The sequence below is a fragment of the Tachypleus tridentatus genome, chromosome 13, assembly GCF_004210375.1.
Source record: "Tachypleus tridentatus isolate NWPU-2018 chromosome 13, ASM421037v1, whole genome shotgun sequence".
NCBI lineage: Eukaryota > Metazoa > Arthropoda > Merostomata > Xiphosura > Limulidae > Tachypleus > Tachypleus tridentatus.
In genome coordinates, this window is record NC_134837.1 from 85,238,926 (window position 1) to 85,254,837 (window position 15,912).

The 15,912-nt window shown below is 35.5% G+C and overlaps 1 protein-coding gene across 2 annotated transcripts in view; it reads left to right on the forward strand.

Moving 5' to 3' along the window:
* Positions 1 to 15,912, forward strand: part of LOC143238608 (lissencephaly-1 homolog) — an 81,263-nt gene that overhangs the window by 34,276 nt on the left and 31,075 nt on the right. The window contains exons 3-5 of one of the 2 annotated variants that reach the window (XM_076478978.1): positions 12,007 to 12,085; positions 13,671 to 13,754; positions 14,853 to 15,059. In XM_076478978.1, coding sequence (XP_076335093.1) covers positions 13,752 to 13,754; positions 14,853 to 15,059 — 210 coding nt within the window. In that variant the 5' untranslated portion in view covers positions 12,007 to 12,085; positions 13,671 to 13,751. The remainder of the gene's footprint in view (positions 1 to 12,006; positions 12,086 to 13,670; positions 13,755 to 14,852; positions 15,060 to 15,912) is intronic. The other variant, XM_076478977.1, reaches the window with a different exon arrangement.

Below are 15,912 nucleotides of genomic sequence, written 5' to 3' on the forward strand. Positions count from 1 at the left end.
GGGCGGACGACCGGTTTGTTAACGGTAAACGTCACAATGTTTGTCGTGTTCACGGTGTAACGTTTCTGAAGATCACTTACGGATAAACACTGCTATGAACTCACTACAACTACGTGTGAGCTTATCTAAACAAGCTGAATATGAAAATAGTCTACTAGAGAGGTACTAATTTTCTGACATGACGAAATACAAATCGCACGTTGCAAGCAATTCACGTATGTTTAAAGTATAACGATATACGTTCATAAAAATATATAGCCGACGAAGTAGTGATATTACTCAATAAAATCGTGTATTATGTAATTACAAAATACTCCAAGTATGTTTAGCACAAACATTTTGGGATGCGAAATTACCATCTATTGAAAGAGGTGGGAATCATTAAGGATGTTGGTTAATACACACAAACTCAGACACATACAGCTGGTTGGTACAAAAGGTGATGTAAGAGACATGCCTTAGAAGCTTAAAATGTTATTAGGTATACCAAAAGTTAAAATGGGAACCAATTTTAGTTTGTTTTTATAGATTTTTTGCATTGAAACTACAAATGTAGATAAATTAACTGTCATTGGAAAAAGGAGGAGGATAAAAGTTTTTTTTGGACGAGGTGTAGCCCGATGAAGACGATAATACCAAATGTCATGAATGCCAATTAAAATAACCTTTCCCATCTTTACTTCTTAGAATAAAAACTATACATTATATGCTTTTTGGATTCCTGTACGTGGTGAAAGGAATTCCCAGGGAAGGTTCTGTTCTTTCAGTTTACCACCTCTGGGATCTAAACATCCACCCACCTGTTTGCCGTGCGTGGTGACCCGTGAAGGGGAGAAGAGGATCCTGGTGTTTGAGGGGTTCAACCCTAACACACTACTTTGGCCTTGAATTCCTGCAGACGGGCGCCCTTGGGGTGGCTTCCGTCCAAAGGTCAATTGGCTGGTCCACTTGGTTTGGGTCAACCAAGTACCAGTGTTGGATGCTCTCAACAAGTGTTGTGGGCGTTGTATCTGATGCTGGTGTTTGGGTATAGTGCTCATAAAACTTTGGCGTTGCCGCAGGGTCCTTGTTTGACATCGTTGTGCATCCCCTCGTAAGGCTCCATGACGGGTGGGATCAGAGGGCGCCGAAACATTCTTTTCTTTCTGTTATGGATCCCCCAAATAAAAATTTAAATAATAGTGAAGAACAATTCATAGGTAAACGACCACGTCTTGAATATCTTGAGCAGCAATCTTCAACATCTGCAAGACCTGTTGTACCTCATTTTTTTATACTACATTCTCCCAGACAAACCTTTAGGGCAAATGTCTCCCTTTTTCATTTCAGAAGGGACTAGAGGGACTTGCTGGCTCTCCAAAATCAGTAAAGAAGCTTCGTTCTTGTGACATTGGTGGAAACATCCACAACTAAATACAGTGAACTTCTCTTACACTCAAAGGCGATTGGAGATATACCAACTGAGGTTACGCCTCATGCTACTTTGAATTCGTCACGAGGAGTTATTGTTGAGAGGGATTTGAAAAACATTTCCGAGTCGGAGATTCTCGCTGGTTTCTCACCCAAGGAGTTTCTGCAGTGAGGCGTATCTCCACTTGCAAAGATGGAATTATGATGCTGACCAATGTCCTAAAATGTAAACGCCCATTTACATCACTGCATCCACCTGCCACCATCAAGACAGGCTATCTTAAATGCAAGGTACGGCCATACATTCCAAACCCTCTCAGATGTTTCTAGTGTCAGAAGTTTGATCACTCGAAGACATCATGTCGTGGTTCCTTCATGTGTTCTCGTTGCGGTGGCAAGGACAACGATGCCTTTGAGTGTGAAACAGGATTTTGTTGCATTAATTTCAATGGCTCTAATCCATCGTACTTTCTTTCTTGCCATAACTGGTTGGAAGAAAAAGAGCTGCAGCATTTGAAGATGATTCAAAACATTACTTACCCTGAGGCCTGAAAGTTACTGTGCACCACTTCATCTCGGACGTATGATGCTGCATTTTATTTCACTACTATAGTGGGAGTGCAGACAGATCTCTCAGTGCCTCCAAAAGAATCAAAACCATATCAAAAGTCTTTTGCCCTACACGGTTAAAACCTTGATGAATCAACGCCAACGCCCATCTCTGTCCCTAACATTCATTCTAGCAAACTCCAAGATCCACTTCATTTGGTTCCAGGTATGGGCATTTCCTCGGGTCCATCTACTTTTCTCACCCCAAGATACAAAATAATCATTTGTTTACGTCCTTAGTCTCTGAAATCCCCTTCCAATAGCAAATACCTGCCCAATCGACCCAGACCAGGAGATCCATGGAGATCGACAAACGTCCCTCGAATAAAGAAAAAAAGACATGGTCAAAAACAGAAGGGCTCTCCACCCAATTCGCCTACACATAAATAAAAATGGCCACTTTGATGCAATGAAACTGTCGACGTTCCAATTCTAATCTGGTTGACATCAAAGCAATTATTGTTTTTTACCATCCTGTACGTCTTTCCTCACAGGAAACATTTCTAAAGCCTGCCGAGATAGTCACCTTTCGGCAGTTTTCTTTGTATACAAATGACAAGTTGTGTGATAGACGAGTGCATGGAGGAGTGACACTATTGGTTGATCAGCATGTGCCCACCTTTTTTTTGCCACTCGACACACCCTTGGAGGCCATAGCCATCTGTGTTTCCTTGGTTTGCACCATCATTGTCTGTTCTCTCTACCTTTCACCTGGAGATACATGATAAATCAGACCTTGATGTTCTCGCTGAACAGTTGCCATCTCCCTTTTTAATCCTGGGGGACTTTAACGGACATAATCTCCTCTGGGGATGTACTGATATCGATGGGAGGGTTACTTCATACTGTTATGCGCTCAGATCACAACGTTTTTCAGTACTGGTTCTTCTTCTTTTAATTCACCAAGTCAGTTCTTTACTGCAATTGGTCTCTCAGTTTGCTCCCCTTCACTATTCTCCCACTTTTCTTGGAGGGTTGACAATAACCCATGAGGCAGTGATATTTTCCTATAATTTAGAGAGAGACTGGCCGTGGTCGATGCCACCTGACCCGCGTGCCCTGTTGGAAGCTGGATCAAGCAAACTGGCCCTCTTTCACTGATCTCACAGAACTTGATCCTGTCATCATCTATAAGCCATCAGTAGACGACTGTGTGGCAGCAGTGACTGACTGTATTATACAGGCAGTAGCTCTATGTATTCCTAAAACCTCGACACATTTTCCACAATATCCTTGTCCATGGTAGAATCCTACCTGCCACATGGCACAGAAGGCTCCAAAACGGGCCTGGGATATTTTTCGTAGGTATCTCACACTCTCAAACCTCATTGCTTTCCAGTAGGCCCATACACATGCTTAGTGGTAAGATGTCAAATCCAGAAGGACTCTTGGATTAAGTTCAGAACCAGTATATCTTCTACCACCAGTTCCAAAGTCATATGGAACAAGAGTCAGAAGGTCAGTGAGCAATATAATTCTATTCCCCTCTCGATCTTGCTCTCTGATGGCCAGGAAATAGGTGACACCCAGAGCATCACTGAGACTCTAGGTGAAAGCTTTTGCCAGGTATCTAGCACTCCTGCTTTATCCTCCACTTTTTTAGCCACCAAGACTCGAGCAAAGCAATCACCTCTTTCCTTTTGAGCTGATTGTCTCTATGGCTATAATTGCCCCTTTACACTGGTGGAACTCAAACTGGGCCTTCATTGGTCTGGCAGTACATCGGCTGGACCTGATGATGTACACTACGAGATGCTGCACTATCTATCTATTGATTCTCTTGCTATTCTTGTGGTAGTTTTTAACTGAATCTGTAGGTAGAATGTTTTCCTAATGCGTGGCACCAGGCTATTGTCCTTTTTTTCTTTAAGTCTGGGAAGGATCCCAAGATTCCTTCAAACTACCATCCAATTTCTTTGACAAGCTGTATGTGTAAGACCTTAGAGTGGATGGTTAATGCACATCTTGTTTAGTTCCTCGAATCAAACAACCTTCTCTCGCCTACCCAATGTGGGTTCCGACGACAATGCTCTACCGTGGACCACCTGATTCAACTTGAAACACCAATCAAAGAATTCTGTCTTAAACGACACCTTGTGTCAATGTTTTTGACCTAGAAAAGGCTTATGATACTACATGGAGGTGTAGCATTTTTCGAGACCACTTATATGGGTTACGTGGTCGTTTGCCCATTTTTATTAAGAATTTTTAATGCACAGGCGATTCCAAACTCGTGTGCATTTAACACTTTCCCGTTCTTTTCTCCAAGAACTTGGAGTCCCTCAGGGCTGTGTTTAGGGTGTCACACTTTTCAGTATAAAAATTAATGTCATCACTGAACAACTCCCTCATACTGTTGCAAACGGGCTGTATGTTGACGACTTTCACATCTCATGTCAGTCTTCAGACATGAGATATATTGAGCAGCAGCTACAGACAGCTCTCAATTGTTTACTGAAGTGGACCACAGGAAACGATTTTAATTTATCTCTATAGAACTGGTTGCATGCACTTATACTGCCAACAGGGTATTCACCATGATCCTGGACTCTATATCAGTGAAGTTGTGCTACCCATGGTCCCTGAGACAAAGTTCTTGGGGTTTATCTTTGACTGTAAGCTGGCCTTTATATCACACATCAAGCAGCTATGAGTGAAATGTAGAAGAGCACTGAACATCCTCCATGTCCTCTCTTCCACCACTTGGGTAGTGGATCAATGTACTATGCTTAAGATATATCGTGCTCTTATTAAATCAAACTAGTCTATGGTTCTACCAGAACCTCAGCCTTGAAGATGTTGAAGCCCCCATTCATCATGAGGGATTTCAGCTCTCTACCAAAACTTTCCATACTTCCCCAGTCCTAAGCATATACACAGTCTCATTGACCTCCCCCATTTGCAACTGTCTTAACTGGATGCTTTGAAACTTCAATCCTTACCACAGCATCTCACCCGGGCTTGTGTTTTTCTTCCTCCGTAGGTCATGCTTTTTCAGAACAGACGATCTGCCATTGTTCCTTTTGGCCTTCGTATCTAGGTGCAGTTGGATGAATTTGGTCTGTCCCTGGATAACATTGTTGTAACCACTGGTCAGCCCATCCTACCATGACTCGTTACAATCCCCAAATGTGACGTTTCTTTAAGCTGTCTGAGAAAAGCATACACTCTCGATTGGAAGTACTGTCTTTTATTTGCTGAACATCTTTTGAATCATCCTTCCATTCTTATTCATGTGGATGGCTCGAAATCAGATGACTCTGTGGGCTCTGCCTTGGTTTGTTGTGGTTTGGTGGTTGCTCACATAATTTCCCCTACACTTTCTTTGTTCACTGCTGAACTGTATGCCATTTCTTTTGCCTTGGATCACATAGAAGCTAAGCAGTACTCAAATTGCACTATTTATACTGACTCACATAGTTCTTTACTGGCCCTGGAATCGCTTCACCTTAGTTCTTACCCTGTTCTCGCCGATATTCAGAACCGACTAGTCCATTTCTCTTTAGTATCTACATCTATCCATTATCTATCTATCTATTACTGGATACCGGGCCACGTTGGTATTCGCTGGAACGAGCTCGCCAACACTGCAGCTGCGTATGTTATTCAATGATTTGGACAAAGCCCTTGTGGCTGTGAGTGGTACTGCTGGCTGGCTACATTTTCTAGTCTCCAAACTTTATTTTTATAATGGTGGGTTCTTCGTCATCATATATGAATTATTTGGCCAATAGTTCAAAAGTCAGGACGGCTACGTGTATATATAAATAGAAGTCTTTAACGTGTCCATTTAACTCGCGTGCGCATAAAGTGTCGCTTAGTTTTGTAATTCTACCACTTTCGTTCTTGCTTAACAGTTGTCCAAACTTGTAAAATGCATAATCACATGTACATTATATTTTAAGATAGTTAAATATTTTCCATTAAATTTTTTGAATAAGTAATATCATTACATATCCAAACACCCGTATCTGACGTGAGTGTAATTTACTCAATACCCTGTTCATTCGGAATTGTAACCAGTGAGTGTATTTGCTTTTCGATTCGATGACGCTATATTTACCGTTTTCATCCCAATAAACGCTCTCTTTATCATCGTTTATTTTTCACAATTTCAAAGACCAAAAGTCAGACTTCCAGAAAAAGGTTTTCAACATTTTTATTATTAATTGTGTGCAAATGTTTTATGCTACATTTTCTGCATTTCGTTGCCGAATAAATAATATGTAGTTCGGTAAATTTTGTCTCCTGTAATGCACAACTACTCGTGTAATGTTCCCGGTACCACACTTTAATCAGCATGTCGTCATCTAACCAATATTTTAAGTCAGAGCCGTTTTAACTGGTAATAGCAGCAACTATTGAGAAAATCTTAAAGGTGGGAATTATTTCCTTACTAGCGCCCTCCGTTTTTAAAATTTATTCAGCACCTGAGACGTTTAAAGAGAGGACTACGGCAACCACAAAGTACCTACTCATGTACACCAAAAACAGTCATAAAGCAACTGATGGCAATTTTTTAATGTTAATTCTGAAAAGGGAATCACTTCTTTAAAATTCTTTGATTCTTTTTTTTTTTATTTATATGATGTATATTTTGTTTCGTTTGTTATGTGGTACGTAAGCAGTTACCATCTAATTAAATATTGACAACATTGACTGTGGTAGGGCTCTAGAGGGTTGTGGGTTTGAATTCCCGTCACACCAAACATGCTCGCTCTTTCAGCCGTGGGGGGTGTTATAATGTGACGGTAAATCCCACTATTCGTTGGTAAAAGAGTAGCCCAAGAGTTGGCGGTGGGTGGTGATGACTAGCTTCCTTCCTTCTGGTCTTGCACTGCTAAATTAGGGACAGCTAGCTTAGATAGCCCTTGTGTAGCTTTGCGCGAAATAAAAAACAAAACAAGCAAGCTATGGTAAGACTAAAATTGTTTTAGAATAACGTATTAAATCCTGAAGAATACATATACGTATCGTGGCTTGGAAATACTTCTGTTGCTATCTTTCTGCTGTTTCATTTTGTGACATAGCGAGAAAAATATTTATGTATTGCGAACGGTATTTGATCGTCTTGTTTGACTTTTTTTTTTCACTTCAACATTTTGAGTTGAACATTAACACTGAGTTTTAGGGTGAGAAGGTGGTAAGTGGGCATTTTGGGGCCCGTGGATGCTGTGATATTTCATACATCGTATGTCACATGGCAATTAACTTAAACAATTCGGCAGTCATAGGCGGGAACATAAAGCCACACATTCCATTGTCCAATATCGGGTAACTTTGTACATCTTGTTGTGGTTCTGACCAGGATTCAGGATCTCCGTGATGACCCCTGGTGCCACACCTGTTAATACATAGGGACATTTGACTAAGTGCAAAAATTAAAATAACCAGTCTCATGTATGCGAGTAGAGGTAGATAGGCACTAACTTAACAGGTTTTAGTTAAGTTAGATCGACGCGACGTCGATCGATTTTCAACGCCTACGATATTTCGCTCCCGTCTCAGTTATGAGTCATGCTCTGGCAATGCACGTGTCCTTCACATGGTGTTAAATAAGTAGACTGCGGAGCATAATCAATAAGCGTTTCTTCCTTAAAGTTAAAAGATCCCATATAGTTTAGTTAACTGTGTAAGTTGAATATTTTTAAGAAACTGGTCAATAAATAGAAAATGAGCTTTAATTCAGTACCGTAATGCTTCCAGTAAGCGTAATTAAACAACTATTATAAAAAAAATATCGCTAAATGAAAAAGCTTACGAACGTTTGGCTAAACTTTAAAAAAATGAATCAAACAAGATAGAGATGTAAGTGGACATATCACTTGATCAGCTAATTATTACATAGCAGACTAAGCTGTCTATATGTTACATAGAGAATAAAATCCATACATCACTAACTTCCTCACTTTGTCTATTGAAAGTTTGGTGTTTTAATAGAATCTCGGCTTTCATGATTATACCTTTCCTTCAGTTAACTTTACAATACTACTTTTATTACTATTTTTACAATAGAGTAGCATTTTAGGATTCTTAATTCTGGTTTTATTTGTTTTATCACTGAGGAAGCCAGTAATGTAATGGTTTTATTTTCCACGTAAAGTCGAGAAGGGTTAGTCTGCTCTGTGACCTTTAGCCGGGTCAATTGATATGTGCGCTTCCATTTCTCTCTTGTTTGATTCCTTTTTTCAAGTTCATTAGCCAGATCCTCACAGCGTTTTTATTTAATGATAATATTTGTTTTTTTTCCCTTGTGCTTGTTTACTTTTTCTTATAAAATGGTATACGTGTGTCACTAGTTTATAGTGTGTATTGTAAAGTTTTATCAATTTTGCATAGAATAGTAATAAAGCAGGTTGTCAAATATCGTCAGATGATGATGAAATAACAATAATTACTGTTAGAACTAGGTAGGCCCCAAGCATGATGAACAAAAATATGAAATCTATTTTAGCTATTTGTAGATTTTTTTTTATTTTAAGACGCGCTGGATACGTAATTTTTATCCTACTAATGTAATATTCTTAGTATAAGTGTTAAATACACATTCTCCACAAGTCTGGTAAACAGGGAAAAGTGAATTTTGTATTTCGCATTCTTGTCCCGGGAAACATGAGGGAACTTCCTTTTATTTACAAAGCTAAAAAAAATATTCAGTTTACATAATTCGACGATGCTAGTAAAGTAAGGATGACAAGAAAACATTATTAGCACCGCATATCGCACACAGAATAGTTCTGGTTCACTTAATGCGGAAGTATACGTATTTTATGTATAAACATTGTTTTGTGTTCATTAATCTTTTTATTTACCGGTAATTGTCATGAGCATGAAGGCGGCTGTATTAGGTTACAAAAACAGTAGCTAGGTTCCCGCCTAAACATGGTATATGGGCTCTGGACAAGGTTTCGTCTCATATTCCTAAATATCACAATCCCCATGGAGAATCGTTTTAATACATTCTAAAAGCACTTAAATTACTATTTAGAAATAAGCTGTTTCCTATAAATAAATTTTGATCTTGCAAATTTTAGTGTAATGATAAAACGTGCCCACGTCATTAATCATTGGGGAAATGCGTAATATCATGGTATGTTATGTCATTGACATATTTTTGCAGAAAAGATGTCTAAACGAAACCGAACAGTTTTTAAGTATTTCATTGAAAACCTGGAGTTAAAAGAACAAAACTATATAGTCTCAGCGAGGTGTTAATTTATTCCTTACCCTGTAGTTAGAATTACTCAGTGAAATTAATGAAAAGCTGTATGAAGCAAAATTTAGTAATATCAGCAATGTTTTAATTATTAGTTTAGGAAACTATTCGAATTAAACACATTGAAATATAAGTGTTTCATTGACAGTAACTGATAATATGTACAAGTTTCCGAAAATGTGTTATCCGTGATTCTTTGTAGAAATAGTTGAACTTGTGTCAGTGAATAACTGAATACATTATGCTTATTTAATAATCCAATTTTAATGCAACAAATATCCTAGAATATATGAAGAAAAATTTACTGTTTGTCAAGCAAAAACCAAGATTTTAGGGACAGGAGAAAAACAAAAAGACTAAAAGTAAAAAAGATTGTGCCACTTCACGTATGTGGGTTAATAGTTTTGTTGTTTTCATACAGTGGGTTTTAGACTACGGTATGCTTTCGAAATCAAAATATTATGGAGGTTGTGTAGTGTCAGTGTGTCTAAATCCAAATAATATACCAGAACAAGTATAATGCAAGTGCATTTAGTATAGGTTTACCTCAGTAGCAAATTTTGTTTAATATAATGAGTCGAGTCTCGCTGAGTGGGTATTTGGGTATTGATGTTAAATATCCAGGGGGGTCAGGTACATAAGACCTCTTCCTCCCTGCCGAACGTTGATAGCGTCTGTAGTTCAGGGATTTGTTTTATTATTGCTTTGGGCCAGAGTAAAAGTATAACACCGTACTCAGGCCCATTTCAGGGTTGTTTGTTTTTTTTTTCCTTTAATTGTTTTTTTTTTTATTTTAATATATTTTCTGTTTTTTTTTCTTCTTTTTGATTTTTACTTTGATTTTTTTGTATTTTTCTCCTTTTTCTTATGTTGCTTTTCTCCATGGAGAAAATGCTACTACTACTAGTAGTAACAATAAAAAAAAAAAATAATAATAATAATAATTATTATTATGAGAAAATTTAGGATCAATAAAAGAAAAACAAGGATTAAGTGTCTAGTGCAAGGTGGCCAGCTTGTGCAACATTCCTTAAATACATGTTAAAAGGGGAGAGGTATTTAGGACTATTTACATCATGTAAATAGATGTAAATGAGCAACCTTATCTCATAACAGTTTGAAAAACTTGACATCTAAGTGGAGTACTGTAATGCGGTGTTTTACTGTCTGTGAGGAACATTACGCGCAGTAACATTTGTGTATGTGCCAGTTACCATGGCCTTTACGAGTACGATTGTAGATCGTAATGGTATAGGAGTGTATATAATGCAGCTACAAATGTTATGAATGTTTCATTAGCAGATTGAATTCCGTGTATATAGTGTTCTGTATATATAATCATTATTTACAGCTTAGTTATTTGTAAGTATAAGTTGGTAGTTTCGCGAACGAACAAAACGTGTATGTTCCTGAAACTATTTTAATAGTTTTGATATGGATAAAGTTGATATACTCAGGTTTAAAGTACGTGAACAGTAATACGATTTTGTGAATACATTTGATCAGTTTTGTGAACATATACAATTGTTAACTAGATAGCAGAAATGTAAGTTTAGAGCAGTGTATGGTCAGTAATGAAATTATTATGCATTTTTGTGCATGTATGCATGCTTTTGTATTTGTCATGTAAGAAATGCACTTGTATTAAAAACTATTTCACAACAACAAACATTTCTTTCTATATATTAAGTCTAAACATATTAATCACAAATGTTAAAGTATTTAGTGTTGTTTTTGCTGTGATAATTTGTGGTTTAAATTTGAATAAAAAACGTGATTAATATACACAGTCATAAACAACTGTAAAAATTGTATGTTCTATGCATTATATTAAAACTATAAAATAGCATGAAACAAACATTGTCTTAACATGTATCCTTTCTTATCATTATTAAATAATACACGAATAATCTTTTGTGGTTTCACCTGCTATCACAAGTAATTTAATAGATCAAATGGTTGGGGAATAATGTATTTTGGCCTGAGAAAAGTTAGGAAATTTCATTCTGTCCAAGGCTTGTCAAGTTTATTATTCACACAACTTGGTAAAAAATTGTGTGAACAGTAATCTTAATTAACTATGTAAACTTTGTTTAAATATGGTCAGTTTTGTTTGATGGGCTGGGTACATCTTCAGTAATAACCAGGCTTGATTCCAATGGTAGCTTGAAACTTTAACTTGAATGAATATTGTTACCTATGTTCTTTTTCTGATTTGAAACTCTTAAGCCTCTTTATTCAACTCTGAGATACTAGGAGACAAACTGCAGTGAAAACTTAATAAGATAAACTTAGTTTTGTCAGAACAAGGTAGTAAAAGAATTGTTAGGGTTAGTTAACACTCCTACGAAAAGACGTTTCTAGTCCTGATTTCTCCAAGCCCGTTTCCCTGGCTGTGGCTTCGCTAGATAGTAGATAGGGACAGTGGGAATCTCGTTAATCCATTCATTAATGGATTTAAATGGCAATTTCATTTAAATACAAAATTATTAGCCTAATATTAATAACCTTTCAAGTTGCTCTGGGGCCTATTAGGCCCCACTTTTCGTAGGAGTGTTAAGTACACAAAAAATGAAAACTTGCTGTTACTTTGAGTTCTTGAAAAAATAGTAATATACTTTCCCAGTAACTTAAAATAATTCAAAAATAGTAGTATTGGAAACCAATTTTTTAAGTCTGAATACTTTCTGATTAAGGTTTTACAAGTGTGATTTTCTGCACAACTGCATATTCTATATGTAGTCAAAAGTAATTTCTTTCTCTTGCAACAGAAATAAAGCAATTGCAGACTACCTAGCCTCTAGTGGCTATATGGAAGCCTTAGAATGTTTGAAGAAGGAAGCAGATATGGTAAGCTAGTCCATTGTGACTTCATTAACTTAATTATTAGACAATAATTAGCTAAACTAAACTAGAAACAGTTTTTAAGAACCAGCTGAAATCTTTAATATTATAATTTATTATTCGCAAACTCATCTCTGAGAAAACATGATTATGGAATGAAGTCATAAACCATATCTTGAACTTTTTTCTGGAAAGTATTGAATTAATTGAAGCATAGTTTAACATCTAACCAGTAAAGCTTATTAAAGTTCCTTTGGTAAGTGTCTTAAATCCTTTAATCTTCTTTATAATAAGAATGATTTGTAAGTATTGCTCTTGCAAAATTAGGTAATCTGCATGATAGACAGAAAAACTTAGAAAAATCATTAGTGCACAAAGGAGACATTTCTAAAACATAGATAAATATACTTCACATTTAAAAACAATGACATGGTACTTGAATATAAAGAAATATTCACAGGGTTTTGGGTTAAGGCATATAAATTATAGTTTAGTGAATTCAACCTTATTCGTTTTTTTCTCTTGTGCAACTTATTTGGTTGATAAAAAAGTTTGGGTATTACCCAGAATGTAGGTATAAAATTTTGAAACTTTTGACCACTTCAAGCATCTTCACTTGTAATTTATGTCAGATAAAAAAAAATAGATAAATTTATTAATAGAAAGTTATTCCTTTCAAAAGTATATAGTTTTGCTGTATGAATCTTCGGACCATAATATTAACTTTGTTATTAATGTATTAAATTTAATGGTACTTTTGTGTAAGTTCTGCTGCTTCTCGGTTGTTATAGTTAGTAGAGTCATAGACTGTTGATTATTTCAATTCATTCACATAAAACATATCAGAGTCTGTTAAATACCAATCATTGCCTGACTATACAAGTTTTAGACCTACTGTTTGATTTGCTTCATTATTTTTATGTACGTAGTGTCAGTTACAAAAAGGTTTCCATGTTGGACTTTCTAATCCACAAATACACCCAAACTAACGAGGTGGCTTTTTGGTTTCCAGACCTTTGCTCATGTTTTTTATTAATCATAAATGCATATCATTCTATCTTAAAGAAAACAACTAACATACATCAGTTAGTGTTCTTTAAACCATAATTATGAGTGGGGTCCATCAGCTTTAAACAAATTTTTCCAAAGAATTCATGCAACAAATTGCATGTGGACCAATGATGTTGGTTATATATGGTCCCTAAAAGTGTGAATCACATAAGGAAATGTAATTTTCATCACTGTTGTAATTAATCCTACTAATTAATTCTGGGGTCCTCTATGTATCATATGTAGATAATTTCTGATATCACTTACTTTTGTTTTATTTTTTCTGTTCACACGGTGTTGTACCAGGCAAAAATATAAAATTACTCAAGATGAAGCAATACATGTACCACATCAGTAGTGAACAGTCTAGAAATGATGATTTGAGGGATAAAACAAGTCCAGTATGCAGTGAGTTTCAGTTGGAAAAACATTCTGCAAAATTGCTCAAGTGATTTTAGACTTCTTTAGTTTGTTTGACTTTGATTTCTTGTTGAAATTCTTTGATTTTAGAGATTTACTGTGTTTCTATATTTTCCCTTAGCCTAGTGAAATAGACAAGAAATATGTTGGGCTTTTAGAAAAGAAATGGACATCAGTCATCAGACTACAGAAGAAGGTGTGAATGGTACTTTGCTCCTAAGAAACCTGAGTAAAAAAAAAAAAAAATTGTGCGTGTGCATATTTGTACACGTGTATGGCATGCATAAATGTGTAAAAATATATACATGTACTGTTTTTCCACTGTCAGTAGGGAAAATCATTTGTTACCTTATGAGATTATCTTAATCACTTTGAAATTATTGTGTTTAACTAGTAATAAAACTTAATATTGATTCTCAAGAAAAACAAGCAGAAAATGGTAACATTCTTTTTTGTTTAGTGTGTTTTAAACAACATTTTACACAGTAGTTTTAAGCTTTGGTTAAATTTAATAAGTAATATTGAATACTTGTCATTAATACATGTTTATTTAACTGCACACAGATTAATAAAGTACAATATATTTATATTAATTTGTAAGTAAACAAATAGTCAAGTGTTTTCTGCTTGACACTCATAATACATGTACAAAATCAGTCAAGGAATATTCTGTAATTTATTATTACATTTTTTGTGAAAAGACACAGTCCAGAGGTTGCACTGTTAAAAATGTTTTTAAGTTCATACATTAATTAAGATATGAGAACATTTTCAGGTCCTGAAATAAATACATTTATATTGTATCAAATTCTTACTTTTAAAACCTTTCATGTATTAGTAAAAAAGCTGAAATACCATGAACAGAAAGAATGTGTAACATTAATGCATGTAAAACCTTGATACATATGAATTATTAAAAAAAAACATTTATGAGACAGTTTGTCACATTAAAACATAATACATATATGTTGTTAGATATTTGGATAGAAAAAAGAATGAGGAATTTTGAATTAGTAATTATAATAAAAATTATTTGTTTTTATAACATATGCTTTGATTTCTCTTTTAAAAAAAAGGAATATTTTTACAACAATCATTTCCTTCTTACCATAAGCATTATATCATGTGCATACTTTAGAAAGTTATTGTAATGAAATGTTTAAATTGTGCATGGTATAGTTTTCTATTTATCATATTTAATGTGTACACATACATACACACACACATTTATATTTGCATGTAAGATGAAATTACAATATGTAAATCAAACTGATGCTTAGTGATGTGCCTGCATAATTTGCAGGTTATGGACTTGGAAGCAAAGTTAGCAGAAGCTGAAAAGGAATATATTGCTGGTGCTCCAACTCGAGAGAAAAGGTCACCTTCAGAATGGATCCCTCGACCCCCTGAAAGGTATACTTTAACAGGACACCGTGCTCCAGTGACCAGGGTTATTTTTCACCCTGTGTTTAGCCTTTTGGTATCATCCAGTGAAGATGCCACAATCAAGGTGAGTAATAATCTCTCCAATCATAAATTCTTAAAATCTTTCATTAGTTCCATTACAGTGTAACAGTAATTGTGAAGCAGTTGTTTCCTGTAAATCTTTCAATAATGTGTGATATCACAATCAAGGAGAATTATCACTCCAGGCACACCTTTCATAAACATTTTTATAACTCTGCTGTGGGGTTAAAGTCAAGGTGAATAACCTCTTTCCAATCTGATTTTTCTACTCAGATCCATTGATAAGAGCATTTTCAATCAGGAAGTAAGTAGAATAAGTTGCATTTGATACCATGGGTAAGTTTAAAGTTATGATAAGTAAATGAGTTGGACATGTTTAAACAGTTAAATCTATTTGAACTCAACAACAACAACAAACAGTGGTATATCTGCATAGAGAATTGAACAGTTACCTCTATTTTATAAGTGAATGGCCTGTCAGTGTTTCATCCTTCAAGATAAATTTCTGCTAATCATGGTGTAAACCAAGTCAAACTAAATCAAGACATTACACCAGAATTCAATTGGGAAACTTTCTTTCTTTGACAGTAGCACATACACAATTGTTAGTTTAGCTAGCAAAGGATGGTCCTAATTCTTTCAATCTTTATTTAATATGTTACTACAGTATCCTCAGGTAGAATAGATATTATTTACTATAAATGACAAAGAGATGAAGCAACTAGAACAAAATCTAAATTTTCTGAACAATTTATTGTGCTGAAGCTACATAGGAACAAAGTGAACTTTATCAATAAAGCAGGCAGTAAATATTTGTCTGCTTATCACACTTTCCCATCCTTCTCTGCTTCAATTAAATTTAATATTTCTATTTCCATCATGGTCAAGTAGCTTGT